This window comes from Felis catus, chromosome D4, assembly GCF_018350175.1.
Source record: "Felis catus isolate Fca126 chromosome D4, F.catus_Fca126_mat1.0, whole genome shotgun sequence".
Taxonomy (NCBI): Eukaryota; Metazoa; Chordata; class Mammalia; order Carnivora; family Felidae; genus Felis; species Felis catus.
Genome location: NC_058380.1, coordinates 44,118,785 through 44,134,143, shown reverse-complemented (window position 1 = coordinate 44,134,143; position 15,359 = coordinate 44,118,785). Strand labels below are relative to the sequence as shown.

The 15,359-nt window shown below is 45.4% G+C and overlaps 1 protein-coding gene and 1 long non-coding RNA gene across 2 annotated transcripts in view; one reads left to right on the top strand and one right to left on the bottom strand.

Annotated features, from left to right (window-relative positions):
- The window catches only part of ACER2 (alkaline ceramidase 2), a 34,843-nt gene extending 21,564 nt beyond the window's left edge, over positions 1-13,279 (bottom strand). The window contains exons 1-3 of the mRNA XM_003995498.5: positions 13,035-13,279; positions 3,277-3,391; positions 2,394-2,535 (exon numbers count right to left, since the gene is read on the bottom strand). Of these exons, the coding sequence (XP_003995547.1) occupies positions 2,394-2,535; positions 3,277-3,391; positions 13,035-13,142 (365 nt within the window). The 5' untranslated portion in view covers positions 13,143-13,279. The remainder of the gene's footprint in view (positions 1-2,393; positions 2,536-3,276; positions 3,392-13,034) is intronic.
- Positions 13,280-13,402: 123 nt separating this feature from the next.
- LOC109493811 lies at positions 13,403-15,359 on the top strand. Its single transcript, XR_002148239.3, has 2 exons — positions 13,403-13,928; positions 14,898-15,359. It is a non-coding gene; the product is annotated as an uncharacterized LOC109493811 (long non-coding RNA).

The following is a 15,359-nucleotide window of genomic DNA, read 5'->3' as shown; positions in this document are numbered from 1 at the left end:
CCAGCTCAGGTCATGATCTCGTGGTTCATGAGTTCGAGCCCCACATCTGGCTCTGTGCTGACAGCTCAGAGCCTGGAACCTGCTTCCGATTCTGTGTCTCCCTCTCTCTCTGCCCCTCCGCCGCTCACGCTCTCTCTCCCCCTCAAAAATAAAGATTAAAAAAAATTTTTTGTAAATAAATAAATAAAAATAGTTGCTTGGAATTCCAAGTGGCACCTCCGGAGGGCCATGAACAAACAAAACCATTCTTCTCATGCTCGCGGCTTCTCCCTCAGATCCCAGGACTTGAAAGCTCAGATCTGAGAACCAAGAGAACCCTCAGCGCTCAACCTCCCGCACCCCAGGCTCAGGGCAAGGATGGAGGTGAGCGGTGGGCACCTTCGACACCAAAGGAGAGGCCAAAAGTAAATGATGTTTCTCAGCCAGAGTCAGGAAGCCCCTTCTCCACCTCCCAGGGCTTTCTAAGTGCTTCCTTTCCAGTCCCGTAACCGAAGCGGAACACGCACAAGACTGGAAACCTGAGACCGCCCAAACCAACCTGCTACACATGAGAGCCTCCCTCCCCCACTGAGCAGAAAGCCTCAGCCAAGGAGACTGTATTTCTCCCAAGACCAGGAATGCCCTTCTAATCACTTCTAGTAAGCAGCTGGCTCACTCCCTCGTGGTTTTGTGATCCAGGAACCTTGAGGATACCTGAGCTGCTCGATGATACTCAAAATGGTATTTAATTCAAATCCTTCTTGTACCATGAAGACTGTACAGCTAGTTCACTTGAAGTAGGTCTTCTCCCTATCTCATTTTAAAATACATTTTCAGTGTTAAAAATTAACATGCACTCTTTAAAAACAAAAACTGTACAGCAGTATAGATCAAAAGCAAACGTGAAGGTTCTCCCCTCCCCACCCCATTCCTAAGAGTAGCCAATGGTGGGGCACCTGGGTGGCTCAGTTGGTTAAGCAACTGACTTGGGCTCAGGTCATGATCTCATGGTTCGAGCCCCGCGTCGGGCTCTGTGCCGACAGCTCGGAGCCTGGAGCCTCCTTCGGATTCTGTGTCTCCCTCTCTTCTGCCCCTCCCCCACTCACACTCGGCCTCTCTCTCTCTCTCTCTCTCTCTCTCTCTCTCTAAGATTGATAAATATTAAAAAAAATAAAAAAAAATAAGAATAGCCAATGGTATCGGTGCCTGTCTTCCTCCTCCAGGCATTTCTGTGCATATACAAAAACATATACTCAAAAAAAAATTAGTTCATTCATTCTCAAACTAGGATACCATGTGCTTTTTGCAGTCAGCGTGTTTTATGGACACTCCTCCACCTCCATCCACAGAAGAGAGCCTCATCTTTAACACCTATAAAATTCCTATTCCTGGTCACAGTACCAGAAAAACCGTAAGGAATTCTTTGATTTTCCCAGTAGAGCTCTTCCCTGGGTATACACAGCTTGCTTAATTATATCCATGTTTTTAGACTACATCTATATATAGTGACAAAACAGTGTCCTACAGAGAAATATATGTGGGTAGTATATTCTAGGAACCCTTCTCATCATTATGAGGTTGGCTCTCTTCTGTTCCTTCAGATATTAACAAACCTCATACAGCTCCTCAGAAAGGCTTTCCCTGACCAAACTCTAAATCGGCACCCCATGTCACCACTACCCCTTACCAGCTTTACTTTTTATCATGGCATGGCTCAGTCAGTTAAGCGTCCGACTCTTGATTTCAGCTCAGGTCCTAATCTCACAGTTGGTGAGTTCGAACGGAGCCTGCTTGGGATCCTCTCTTTTCCCTCTCTCTCTGCCCCTCCCCTGTTCGTTTTTTTTTTCTTTCTCTCTCTCAAAATAAAAATGAACACTAAAGGTTTTTTTAATGAATAAAATGCATCCACTCTTGAAATTCTGAATTTCCAGCTTAAAGGTGTGTGTGTGTGTGCATGCGTGTAGATCTCAGCAGAAGTATAAACCAATACCGTTTGACAACTACAGAATCTATAACTGCAGGAACTAATTCCTTAGTGGAGTTCTACTGTAAACTTAGCAAATGGTAGAACTCGACTGGACTCGAGGAAATGTTCTAGCAGCAAACCAAAGGTCTTTGAACTACCATTCCATAATTTCTCCCCCACTGAAAATCTTTCCACTTTTGTTCATATCCTATAAAGAGAGACATTTGACATTTTCCCCCATTAGCATATAAATTCTTCAAGTATACTAAAATTTCCTCTTTATCGTGTCAGACCATAAACAAACTAATTAAACAATCAGTGGATATTAAGTATATATAAGCTCATCACAAAGTTAGGCTACATCGTGTGCTGTTTTTCTTGATACGTACGTGGATATATTGGGTACTGCACCTAGCAGTGAATGCAAAAATGTTTAGCACGAGCTTACCTGTCATTCCGAAAGATCTTTGGTAGATACCTTCTGGGGAACCACATGGCCAGAGCACACATCAGAACCCAAAGGATTGCAAGTTCATCAAGCATCTGACCCAAGAAACTTAGGGTTGCATGGAAGTAGACGGATCCAATTCCTAGAATCAATTACAACCAATCACAAAGGTCACCACAGAAGAACAGACTCACAAATTCAATACACTGCTGAAGGACCGCCCTTTCAACCAACCACTGTCCCAGTCACCAGATCACGTTCGCACTGAAAGCAGAAGCTAAAGGCAGAAACCCCTACCACCTAGGCATGCACGCTCGAAGCCCTAGAGAGCGGATTTCAAGCAGGACCCAGTGTCAGCACATCAGAACTTTAATAATCCCACAGTTAGACACACTCTGTCCTCATCCACCAAGGCTTCATGGGAACAGGCAGTAAACGCGCCAACATTCTCTCACCGTTAAGTATTCCCAACCTCCCTGTGGAAGGAAATGGAAATTGCACAAGTGTTTCCCAGAACAATGAAGGCTCCAAACATCTAGAATTTTCTTTTTTTAAGTTTTGATCCGTTACACTAAAGTCTCATCAGAGTTCAGTCATTTCATGTGATTGTCTTCAGAAGTTGTCAGAAAATGGCACTGGCACAGCACCGATAGCCATTACATAAATAAACCTTCGAAGGCAATTAAGTGATAATTACAGTCAACCTTGTTATCAAGGCCGTATTCAAAAGAGCCCTCCTTCTGGCGTCAAGCAAGCAAAATAAAAGTTGGCTGAGACGTCAGAGTGACTTTGGTTTACAAAACATAATGTTCAAACAGGACAGGAAGTGTGCAGAATTCCATTTCCTCCCTTTCAGCCCATGCTTGAAAATGAATCCACTTACCCACTACCACTAAGAGAGTCCATATTAGGTAGATGCCACTGTTGAAGCATGTTGCATACTGACGAAACAAGCACATGCAGATGGGCGGTAAGACGAAAAATAAGACATTGCTGATCTGGTGGGGGGGGATGTAAAATGAAAAGAAATATTAAGTCAAAGGGCAAAAAATAAAGCCGTGTGTTCCAAATACGCTCTTTGCAAACTGGGAGGAATGTGGCCATACCTCTTGTCTAAGCTCTTAACGTTTTTTGTTTTTTTGTGTTTTTTGTTTTTTTTTTTAACTGCAGATACAGGGAAATTTAAGACCTCTTTCATGGGGACTCCTTCCCATCTCTTTGATTACGGGGGCAGCTTCAAACCTTAGGTAAAGATGAAATTTTCAGGTTCTAGTGTGGATTGAAGCCTCTTTTCTCTCCAGGGGGTATTTGCTTTTAAAAATATATATAGGTTATCTAATGTAATATACTCAAAATAGTATCATTTCAACACATAATCACTATTGAAATATCGCTAATGAGCCCTTTTACATTCTTTTGTTCACATAAGGCTTTGAAGTCCAGTATGAATGTCATCCTTCCAGCAACCTCCATCTGGCCCAGCCGTATTATACGTGCTCAGCAACCACAAGTGGCTAGTGACTATCATGCTGGCCGGCTCACCTGAAATTTTTTTTTTAACTTATTTTTAATCTTTTTGGGGGGGGGGGCGGTGTGGTCATAGCCAGTTCCTTTATCCCAAATTTTTTTTAATTGAGGTAAAATTCAGACAGCATAAAATTAACTATTTTAAAGTGTACAATTCTTGGAGCGCCTAGGTGGCTCAGTTGGTTAAGTGTCCAACTTCGGCTCAGGTCATGATCTCACAGTTCGTGAGTTCGAGCCCCGTGTCGGGCTCTGTGCTGACAGCTCAGAGCCTGGAGCCTGCTTCGGATTCTGTGTCTCCCTCTCTCTCTGCCCCTCCCCACTCATGCTCTGTCTCTGTCTTAAAAATAAATCAAACATTTAAAAAAATTTTTAAAAAATAAAGCGTACAATTCAGTGTCCTTAAATACCCTCATAATATACAACCATCACCTCTATCTAGTTCTAAAACATTTTCATCACCCCAAAAAGAAATCCTATACCCAGTATGCAGGCACCTTCTACTCCCTCCTTCCTGCCCCAGGCTCTGGCAACCACTAATCTTTCTGTGTCTACAGATTTACCTATTCTGGATACTTCATAAAGGTGGAATCATATAATATATGACCCTTGTGTCTGGCTTCTTTTGCTTAGCATAATGTGTTTGAGGTTCATCATGTTGTAGCACGTATCAGTACTTCCTTCTTTTTTTTTGTGGCTGAATAATACTCCATCATCTGAATACCCCATTTGTTTATCCTTCACTCATTAATGGGTTGTTATGAATGGTGCTGCTACAAACATCCATATACAAGTTGTTGACTACTCATTGTCTTCTGGGCATATGCCCAAGCTGGCATCACCGGATCCAATGGTAATTCTATATTTGACTGACTGAGGAACCACCACATGGTGGCCCACAGTGGCTATACCATGTCACGTTCCCACCAGCAACGTACCAGGGCTCTAATTCCTCCACCACTTTGCCAACACTTGTTATTTTCTGGTTGTTTTTGTTTTCAAATAGGGCCATCCTAGAAGGTACCAAGTGGTAGGGACACGCAGCTTTTTAAGTTTCACTTCTAATCATGACTCATAAGTGACTGCAGGCACAGGAAGTATGCAGACCGTGAAGACCACAGCTAAGTCTAAAAGAGCAACACCAATGGGGAGGGGTGGGAGGATTACACACACACACACACACACACACACACACACACACACACACACACACAAGACTAGAAAAAAACTTTCAGAGATAGGAGGATGGGGCAGATAAAGTCCAGAAAGTCAAGGGCCTGGCATCCTTCAGAAGACCAGTCACCCATGTTGAACAGTACAGAGGAGGCCACAGGGGAACCAAGAGGATGGGTGTCTGAAGTGAACTGAAGGAACCAGGGTAGAAAGGCTTTACCAGACCCAGGAAATTGCACTGGTACACAACGAATCAAAACGCATCATCAGCAAACCCCAGGACTTGAGGTGTGTAGGTAAGGATTGGCAATGTCAGTGGCCTATGCAGGTCCCTGTCACCATCTGGGAGCAAGAGCGGTTAGAAGTGACACCACTTCTAGAAAGGGAGAAAAGCCGGGTAGGAGGGAAATAAAGTAAGTCAAGAGAGGAGAACCAGATCCTGTGTCAGAAGCGGGATGGGAGCGGGGCTGGCGCCTGTGGTTAAAATCCAAGACTGAAATCCCCCGCGGGGCTGCACCATTCTGGAGAAGAGGGTACTTTTTTCCTGGTGAGTCTGCTCCAGTGGGGATCTTCTCCATCCCACATGGGAAGCCCCTGAGCTACTTGTGACCCTGAGTGAGAGTATGAATAAATGGTCTCAGATGTCCCAGCTGGCGTACAGTCTCCAGTCTTAGAAACACAGCCAACTCTCTCCTTCACCAAGCAGGTAAGGAGGAACAGTGTACCGTCTATGTACATTATCCCACAGCAAGCTGTTCACTGTCATGACCACAGCCTTCAACCTTCTAAGGAATTGTTTAAAGAATGACAGATCTTTAAGAGTTAAAATAAGAGGGTTTAAGACTGCCCCTTGTTTTACAAGGGGCAACACATGAGGGTCCAGAAAGGCTCCCAGGTTGGCCAAGGTCAAAGAGGCAGTCACCCACAGAACAGGGGCCAGCACTGAGCTGTTTCCACTGCCCAGAGCTGATTTTCACCGCCAACCCCCTAGTCACACTCTGACCCCCTTGGCTTAACTCCTCAGTGGTTACCTAAAAGCTCTGAACTGTACCTGAATTGTGCACATAGGACATGATTTCCATGTGGCTCTCCTTTTGTTAAACACAAAAGGAAGGAAGGGGGTGGGGGAGAAGGAGAAAATGGAACTGCTCTACCATAGGTAACTTAAAACCTGATCTTTCTCCTTCTACATAAATGTGTTCTCCTGTTTAAAAAAGCTAAAGTCTCCTTGCTGTCCTCCTCCCTAGAGATCACCGTCGACCTCAGATTCACAGCCTTCGGGTCGTTTTCTTTGCATTTATGCGACGACACACACATCACATAGAATAACTTCTTCACTCTGCTTCCTTCTCTCGTTCAACAACAGGCCATGCAAACCTTTTCATCTTAGTTCAGATAGACTGACCTCACTTGCTCTACATGCTGCACATGGCAGTGGTTTATTTAGCCATTCCCCAGTGCAAGGAGCTCCAATTTATAGCCTCTCCTGCAATGCTGGGGGATAGAAGACATTTTGCTTTTTACCCCGGGGTAAAAAGTATTATATATATATATATATTTTATATATATATTTTTATATACATATATATTATATATTTTACATACATATATGTTATATATTTTATATACATATATGTTATATATTTTATATACATATATGTTATATATTTTATATACATATATATATTTTATATACATATATATTATATATTTTACATACATATATATTATATATTTTTATATACATATATATTCATATATATAGTATATATATTTTATATATGTATTATATATCTTATATTTATTATATATTACATATATTTTATATATTTATATTTTATATATAATATATATATTATATATTATATATATGTAACTTTTTTTAAGTAAGCTTCACACCAAGCATGGGGCTTGAACTCACAACCCTGAAATCGAGAGCCAGATGCTCTACTGATGGAGCCAGACAGGCACCCCATTTATCCCAATATATCTTTATTGCCTCAAGTCCTTGCAATCTCCCTCTCTTCAGCCAGGTGGAACCATCTACTGCCAACCTACCCCCAACCAGCTCTGTCCATTTACATTCCCACCAGCCATGTGCACATTAATCACTGTTCAATGTGTTTACACACTGCTCACAAAGGCATGAAGTCATCTATTATACCTATAGGAAAATCATGGGACTTCAAACATTTTTTTTTTAAATGTTTGTTTATTTTGAGAGACAGAGTGTGAGCAGGGGAGGGGCGGAGAGAGAGAGGGAGAGAGACAGAATCTGAAGCAGGCTCCAGGCTCTGAGGTGTCATCCCAGAGCCCTATGCAGGGCTTGAACCCACAAACCGCGAGCTCATGACCTGAGCCGAAGTCAGCCACTCAACCGACTGAGCCACCCAGGCACCCCTCAAACATTTTTTTAATGCACGTATTAAGGAGTTCAAATTAATTAGGCCCCATCTTAATACATGCTCCCAAATAACACAGAAATCACATTACTGCCGCTTCCCAGCCCAGATCTACCAGTGACTGCTGGCCTTCACCATGCCCCTTAAAGGCCTCCATCTATGAAAAGACAAAGGCAAAATTAGAGGGAGACTCCCCCCAAGACAAAAAGAGGAAGGAACTCCTAAAGAAATAGAGAAAACAAACAAGTCCTGGTTAAAACACACATGCAATGGCCCCATCTCTTCTGAGAAATGAACTTCCCCTTACCATTGTCTGGGTCAATCAAGTTGAATATTTCAGCCAAGGGATATTTTTTAAAGCCTACTGCTTTGGAGAATAGGTTTGCTTAATGTCTGCAGAGCAGATTTTTTTGATTAAAAGGAAACCACAATTTTAAGACGTATTAATTATTTCCTTAGAAATTTCCTCATTCCAAGAATTCCTCCGTAAGTGTCGCACCAAAATAATCTGGAGGAACAGACGGCAATGTCCTCCTGACGCACATGAGTGTGCGCTTTCCCAAGCAGAGGGTAAATGCTGACAAAGCAACAGGCTGAAAGATTTCCTGAGCGGGAGGTTCATAAACAGCTAAGGGGCATTCCCCTCTAAGAGCAGAAGTCTGTGCATCTTAACCATATGCGGATTTCGAACCCTCCATTCTGTTCCCCTCCTGCCACCGGAGGGCCAACTATCCCAGTCTGCCTGGGGCTGAGGAGGGTTCCCGGGGCATGGGGCTTTCAGTTTTAAAATCGGGGAGGCCTAGACAAACCAGGACAAGTTGGTCACCCTACTCAGAAGGCTTCTTGCAAGATTCCCCCACAGTATACCAAGCCCGTGCAGAATACGAATAGTACCCTTGCCAGCTTGGACACATCTCTGGTAGGGCCTTCACCACCCGATGACCGTCTGCAGGTCTGGTCTCTGTGACACGAACACAGTAGTTGCCCAGTAAATAGATCTATAGATGAAAAGATACAGGCCAGGGGTGCCTGGGTGTCTCACTTGGTTAAGCGTCTGACTTCAGCTCAGGTCATGATTTCACGGTTCGTGAGTTTGAGCCCCGTGAGGGGTTCTGTGCTGACAGCTCTGAGCCTGGGGTGTGCTTCTGATTCTGTGTTTCCTTCTCTCTCTCTCTGCCCCTCCCCTTCTTGTGTCTGTCTCTTTCTCTGTCTCAAAAAAAAAAAAAAAAAAAAAAATTAAAAAAAAGTGTTAATAATAAAAAAGTAAATAAATAATAATAAAAAGATACAGGATCTAGGTAATTCTGCCCTATGGTACAGGAGACATGGGCTTTGGCCTATCAGGAGAACTGCTTTCCTTATCTTCATTGTTGGCAGACCTAATTTGGAAAGGTGACCAATCATGAGCTGATCTTAGGCATATATTTTGCTTCAAGACTCTTTTCAGCACTAGTTGATTTCCTTCTGACCCCCTGAGTCACTGCCCAGCAATAGAGTCCCCAAAAGCAAAGCCCAGTGGTTAAAAAGCAGACACTACTTTGCTCTGACCCGGCAAGTCCTAGAGTCTTTCTCTTCAATGTGACTAGAGCCTGAAAACTTAAAACATAAAAAGGAACTCAAGTCAATAAAACTTGTGTGTGGAAGAAACAGTACAAAATATGCACAAGCAACAAAAGGTTGTGAAAGAGTGTGACATGTTCTTGGAAGGGATATTTGGGCTTGGCTGAAGCCCAGGATGATGACAAGACTTGAGGCAACAGAGATTTGCAGAGCCTGAAGGCAAAATGCTTTGTACACCCAAACATTGTCAGTTGGGAGTATAAACCAGGGTACTGTCTCTGGGGGGCCATTTAGCAATAATGATCAGCCTTTAAGTAAACATTCTCCTTGATGCAGCAATTCCCCACAGAGGATTAGTACTTGGGAAAAGCACATCCAGATGCATCTATGAGGACATTCATTGCATCACTGCTCAAAAACGAAGAGGAAGGCAATAAAACAGGACCTTCCAAACTGTCCATCAAAAAGAGACTGGGTAAATAAACTATGGTCAATCTAGTAAGTGGAATACTGATGAGACATTGTAAAGAAAAAAAAGAAGTCTATATGAGCCAATATAGGACCAACTCCAAGACCCTATTAAGTGAAGACACCAAGAGGAGTCTGTGTAGTATGATCTCAACTGGGTTAAATAAAAACTTAGATATTGTATGTATATATTATACATACATAGTTCATATACTCACAAAAATACATGTGTTCTGTACAGCGACTTAGAAAAGGTCTGAAAAGATATGGAAGAAAGCCTGTTTCACTATAACTTGCATACTCTGAGCTTTTTTTTTTTTTTTTTTTTACCATGATCACTTTTTGTGAAAATTAGTAAATGGAAAACTCACTGAAGGGATGCTAGAAGGGGAGGCTGGGAGGGGAAGCCCCTGCCACTTGATGTCAACTACAGACCCTTAACAGAAGACCCTTTAACAGAAATGGATGGTCAGTTACAGGCCCCCACGGGGAAAGATGTACATTGCATTTCCCACAAGAAATCCATGATCCCTGCAACTCAGCCAATGAGAAGCGATCACCCTCAACTCTTGCTTTTCTCTAGTTCAAAACAACCCCTCCCAACTTCCTCCTTCTCCATAAGATAACATTCCTCTCCTTTGTTGGACTTGCCTATGGTTTTACTATAGCTTGCTTATCCTGAATTGCAATTCTCTGTTATTATGAAATAAACCCATTTTTGCGGGTGGTAAGGTAACTTTTATTTTTTAAGGTTAACATTTTATAATGAAGGACAATTATAGCAAAAAACTACTTTCAACACACTCTCTCATATCAAACATCATGAGTTTTATCCTGTAGGTCAAAAGGTCCCAAGGCAGGAGTTTCAAGTGAAAGAATCAATGAATGATATACCTGTACTGTGCCAGATAAATCAAAGGTAGCTGCAGTGGCATTTGGATCTTCAGGAGAAGTATCCTTGTAGGGTCAAATGGACCAAGTTTTAACACTAATGCTGCCATTTTCTTGACCTCGTCAAGTTGCAAAATCTATCTAGCCCTGGTTTCTTCCTTTCATCAAATGGATCTAATAATGAGCACCGACTGCTTAGGGTGATTGTACGGTACACAGCAGAGTTTCAACACCTAGCAAACAATTAATGTAGCAGGCAGTAATTGAAGTTGTAGTAATGATGTGCTGCCCCCAAGACCCATTAAGAAGGTTCTGGATCCATCTCCCAGTCCTCTTTGGACTTTTATATATTCAATTCCTTAAACTTCTCCTTAAAATGAGGAATGCTTATTTTCTTCTAAAATGGATAGTTAGACCTGCCGCCTTAGTATGAGGATTCAAGAAACTGTTTTATCACCAAGTAATAGTTCACGGTCTTCCTCAATATAAGAGAGATAAGCCCGGTTTGTCCTGTGATAACCTTCAGGAGATAACTAGGGCTTGGAAACAGAAAGAAGGAAATGGTTTTTGCTAAACTCTTTGGACCTACACTCAACAAAGCCAGGTGACCAACCACTCCTCTGAGATGTAAAGCTCTCTGCTGGTTTAACACAAATGTGGTTTATGAGTATCCAGAAAATAAAGTCTGTTAGGTGGACCAGCCAGGCTAATCACCCATGGACACCGCAGCTGAAGATCTAAGAGCCACCCAGGCGCGCCCGACGGTTCATTTCTAAATAAGACTTTGGGGGCATCTGGGTGGTTCAATGGGTTGAGCATCCAACTTCGACTCAGGTCATGATCTCACAGTTCAGGAGTTCGAGCCCCGCGTTGGGCTCTGTGCTGACAGCTCAGAGCCTGGTGCCTGCTTCGGATTCTGTGTCTCCCTCCTCTGCCCCTCCCCGGCGCGTGTGCGCTCTCGCTCTCTCTCAAAAATAAACATTTAGAAAAAAAACTTAAGACTTTGGCACTCACTGCCCAGCTCCATTGGGACTAGATTAAAAGTAAAAACAACATAAACTCTCCCCTCATCCAGTACTCTGGGGCTTTTCAAGGCAAGTGCACAGCAGCTATAGACCAATTTGTGGCCAAGTATCGAGGCCTGAATCGCAACTGGCCTCAGACTCTACAGAGAATTACCTTGCTGGGTATGTGAGAACTGGTCCCCAAACTGTCATTTGTTCCTTAAGTCTCTGGTGAAATCCTTAGTAGCATTCTCCACTTACAAATGGAGAAAATGAGTTACCACTATGAAAGCGCCCAGCCACACCCCAGCCCATCCTGTGTGCCCGTCTACACCCGAGAGTATGCTCTGAAAGGAGGTGTACAACAGGTGAGCTGTAGCCACCTCCACTAACTGTCTTTCACAGTATCTACGGACAGCAGAGGGCCACGCTTTCTTGAAGAACTAACCTGGTCATAAATAAGAAGCAGGAGTGTTGATGAGGAAGGGATGGAGGGGAGACTCCGTGCAGACTTCTGGATGGTGCCAGAAACCTGAGCATGACTGCTCCCTTCTCTAGAGCTCAGTTTCCTCATCAATGAGTGAAAGGGCTGGGACTAGCCCATCAGAGATCGCTCCAGGCTACTGCCAAGGATGTTCTCCCTGCAAATCTAGGGAGCGAGCCTAGAGAACAATCTCAAATTCACAGTGACTCATAAACCAGGAGTTCCTGGTGTGGGGGGGTGGGGGTGTGGGGGTGTGGGGGGGTGGGGGGGTGTTGGCAGCAGCAGAAAGGACCATGCAGCATCTTCTATTTGGTCTGGGAATCCTGAGCCACGCTGCACAGTGAAGAGAAGAGACATTTCCTTCTAGCTTCAAGCTTTCCCTCGCATAAAGACTTCCAAGACCCGGGATACTGCGGGGAGTGGGGCGGGGGTAGTTTCAGCTTGCCCACACACCGTCACTCCCAAACTTCCCTCTCATTCCCCAGGCTTAATCACTGGAGAGGGCACAGGCCTGGGGAAGTTGTCTTTGGAGCTCGACTGAGACTGGGAACTAAAGACAAAGAAATAAGAACTAGTAGTCATTAACTTGATTCTGGCCCAAAGTAGCTCGACCCGTGGGGTGGAACCAGTCAGCACGGTAGCAGTGGGCCCTGCCCCTGTGACCTGCTAGGGGACTCCCCCTTTCCCCGGACTGCTAGAGCAGGTATGCAGGGGAAAACCGCACAATGCGACCCAAGTGCGTCACGCCACAGAAATCCTGGGGGGGGGGGGGGGGGAGGAGGGGGCGGGGAAGGGAATTGTCCCGGCAGGTTCACCAGCCCAAGTCATCCTCCTGGGAGAGGGGCTGACAGGGACCACTGGCTTCAGGACTGGTGAGGATCAAACAAGACAATAGAACCATCTGAAGGAAATGACAGGGGGAGGATGAGCCCAGATGTCAGGATAGGGACCGAAGAAGACAGATGGAGAGCTGGAAGGAGCGCAGAGGAGGGGGCGCGGGTCGATTCTGGCCCTGGAGACAGAATGCCCCAGATATACGCAGAAACCCACGTCCAGATTCCTGGCGCGGCCACGACTAGGGACGTTCCCCTCCCTCCAGCCCGCCTGCCAGCCCAGCTCCCACTCCTGCACGCACCGTGTTGTAGAACTCGGCGATGGCAGGCACGATGGTGTAGTTGTCTTCGCACCAGTCCACCTCCGAGCTGCCAGCCCGCAGCTGGTCCCACCAATGCGGGACGCTCATGGCCACTGTGGGGCATTGGAGCAGCTGCCCCTGCAGCCGAGAAGGGCCCAGAGCTACTGTTGGAAGCCAAGTGCAGCGGTCGCGGCTTTATACACACGAGTCAGCGGCCGGATGTGGCGCCTCCCCAGCCGGCCTCCTGGTGCTCCGCTCCGCCTGTTGGACGTGACTCGATCGCAGAGACCCCTCCCCCAGCTCCGCCCCTTGGGGAGGGGAGGCGAGGATAGGAGCAGACCACGCCCAGCCTGGGGGGCCGGATGAGTGTCGGAGGAGAGGTAATCCGGAAGCGGGAACCTCGCTCCAGGCAAATTCAGATACCACCCCCCTCTTCCTCGCAAATGGCAGGTGCCCAAAGCCTCGGAGGTCAGGCTCATACTTGCCCACGCCTACCTTCCTGGCTCGGACTCACCGGCGCCACCCCTCCTACCCCGGGAGTATCCAGGCCCCCGCATACTCTCGAGGAGTTTGCAGCGCTCTGGCTGCGCCCTGCGTGGGAAGCCCGTGCTAACACCGAAGAAAGAAAAACCCTCGGTCCCCTTGAAGCTAGTTGAGGGTTTGCTTGGCAGGACTCCATGCCATAAGCTGGGGCAGGAAGACTGCGGGCTGGAGTGGCCGACTCCATGACCTTCTCCTGCAGCCTCTGCCACCCCCTGCGCAGTAGAGCACCTGTGCAATTTTCAGAATGCTCTTGGTCCCCTGGACTCCAGCCTTAGGGTGTTCATCTGGTCTTCAACAAAACATAGGGCGAAACTTTAGTCATACCAACACTCGGAGGATGCACTGTGGCAGGTATGACATCTCCAGGACGTCCGAGGTGCAAGAGATGATGGTATAGATATAGACTTGTTACATGCCACACAGTTTGAGAAGCTTCCATGCATCCTTCTTTAGTGTTCCCAGGGAGAATCCTGTGAAGCCGGTTCTATTGACAATGCCATTACAGCTAGTAAGGCAGAGCTAGAAATCACATTCAGGCAGGATGACCTCAGACCTGCTGGTAACTACTTTGCTGCCATAGTTTCTAACACCCAGTCTGGTCCCGACAAAAGCCAACTGCGTGCGTGTGTTGGCTCTGGTCCTTGAGTGGTTCTGGGATTCCAGGTCAGGACGCTGGCAGTGACAGAAGAATCTTCTGGTCAGCAATCCATGGTGCCTGTCGCAAGCATCTGCTTGCTTAAACCTTCATGGCACCCCAAAGGCCAGCAGCTCCCCAGGGACTGCCCTCTCTAGGCCTGACTGTGCAGTGGGACCCTGAGTGGTTGTGCAACGTCCATCTGCAGCAAAATACCCACACAGCCGTTCGCAGGCCTCCCCGCGTCTCCAGAAACTGCAAGCTCAGCTCCTCTGTCTGTCTCCAGAAAACCCATCTTTCTTCCCCTGGGAACCAAACCACACTTCTCCTACTCCTATTTCTGTCCTAGCTTCTGTCTTCCTCCTAGACAGCCCATTCCACTGCCCTGGAACCCACGCATGCTGGTACCTTCTCCTAAGGTCAGAATTACTCGAGCCTTCGGGATACCCAGCGTGAGCTGGCCACTTAAGTAGAAAGGGGGAAATATTTCTCACAGCCACAGAAGAAAACTACATCAGTTAATTTCTCCATGCCTCACGGTGCTATACCGATTGTCCAACAATAGTTTTCCACGTGGAAATCCTTCCCCTATTTAAGGTGTAAATGTATCTGTATTAACCGTACTGGTATAAAACACACCATTATTTTTATATGCCAGTGATTCTCAAAGTGTGTTCCCCTTTCAGGGGATCCGCAAGGTCAAAACTCCCTGTGAACACTATGACGTCATCTGCCCTTTTGGCTCCCCTCTCACCAGCACACATAGGAGCTTTTCAGAGGGTAAGTGACATGTGGTGTCATTATCTCTCTGACAGCTAATGGAAACGTGGGTTCTTCAGTATTAAAAGTCTCTTTAAATTTTGAATATGATACACATTGGTAGATATTATCACATTAGGATTTTTTAGAATTTTAGGATCCTCAACATCAAGTACGAAAGGAGTCCTCAAATCAAAACAGTGGAGAGCTGGTGTTAGCCAAGAAAAGGGATGTATCCAATTAAACTCTTTGTAATGCTTTTATCTTTTAGAATTTCTAAATACTTATTCAATGAGAGCTTTTAGAATTAGACCTATATTATTATCCTACATCACTTTTGTGTGTAAAAAGGAAAACATAAGCAAAATAAACTTACGGAGTTCCTGTAA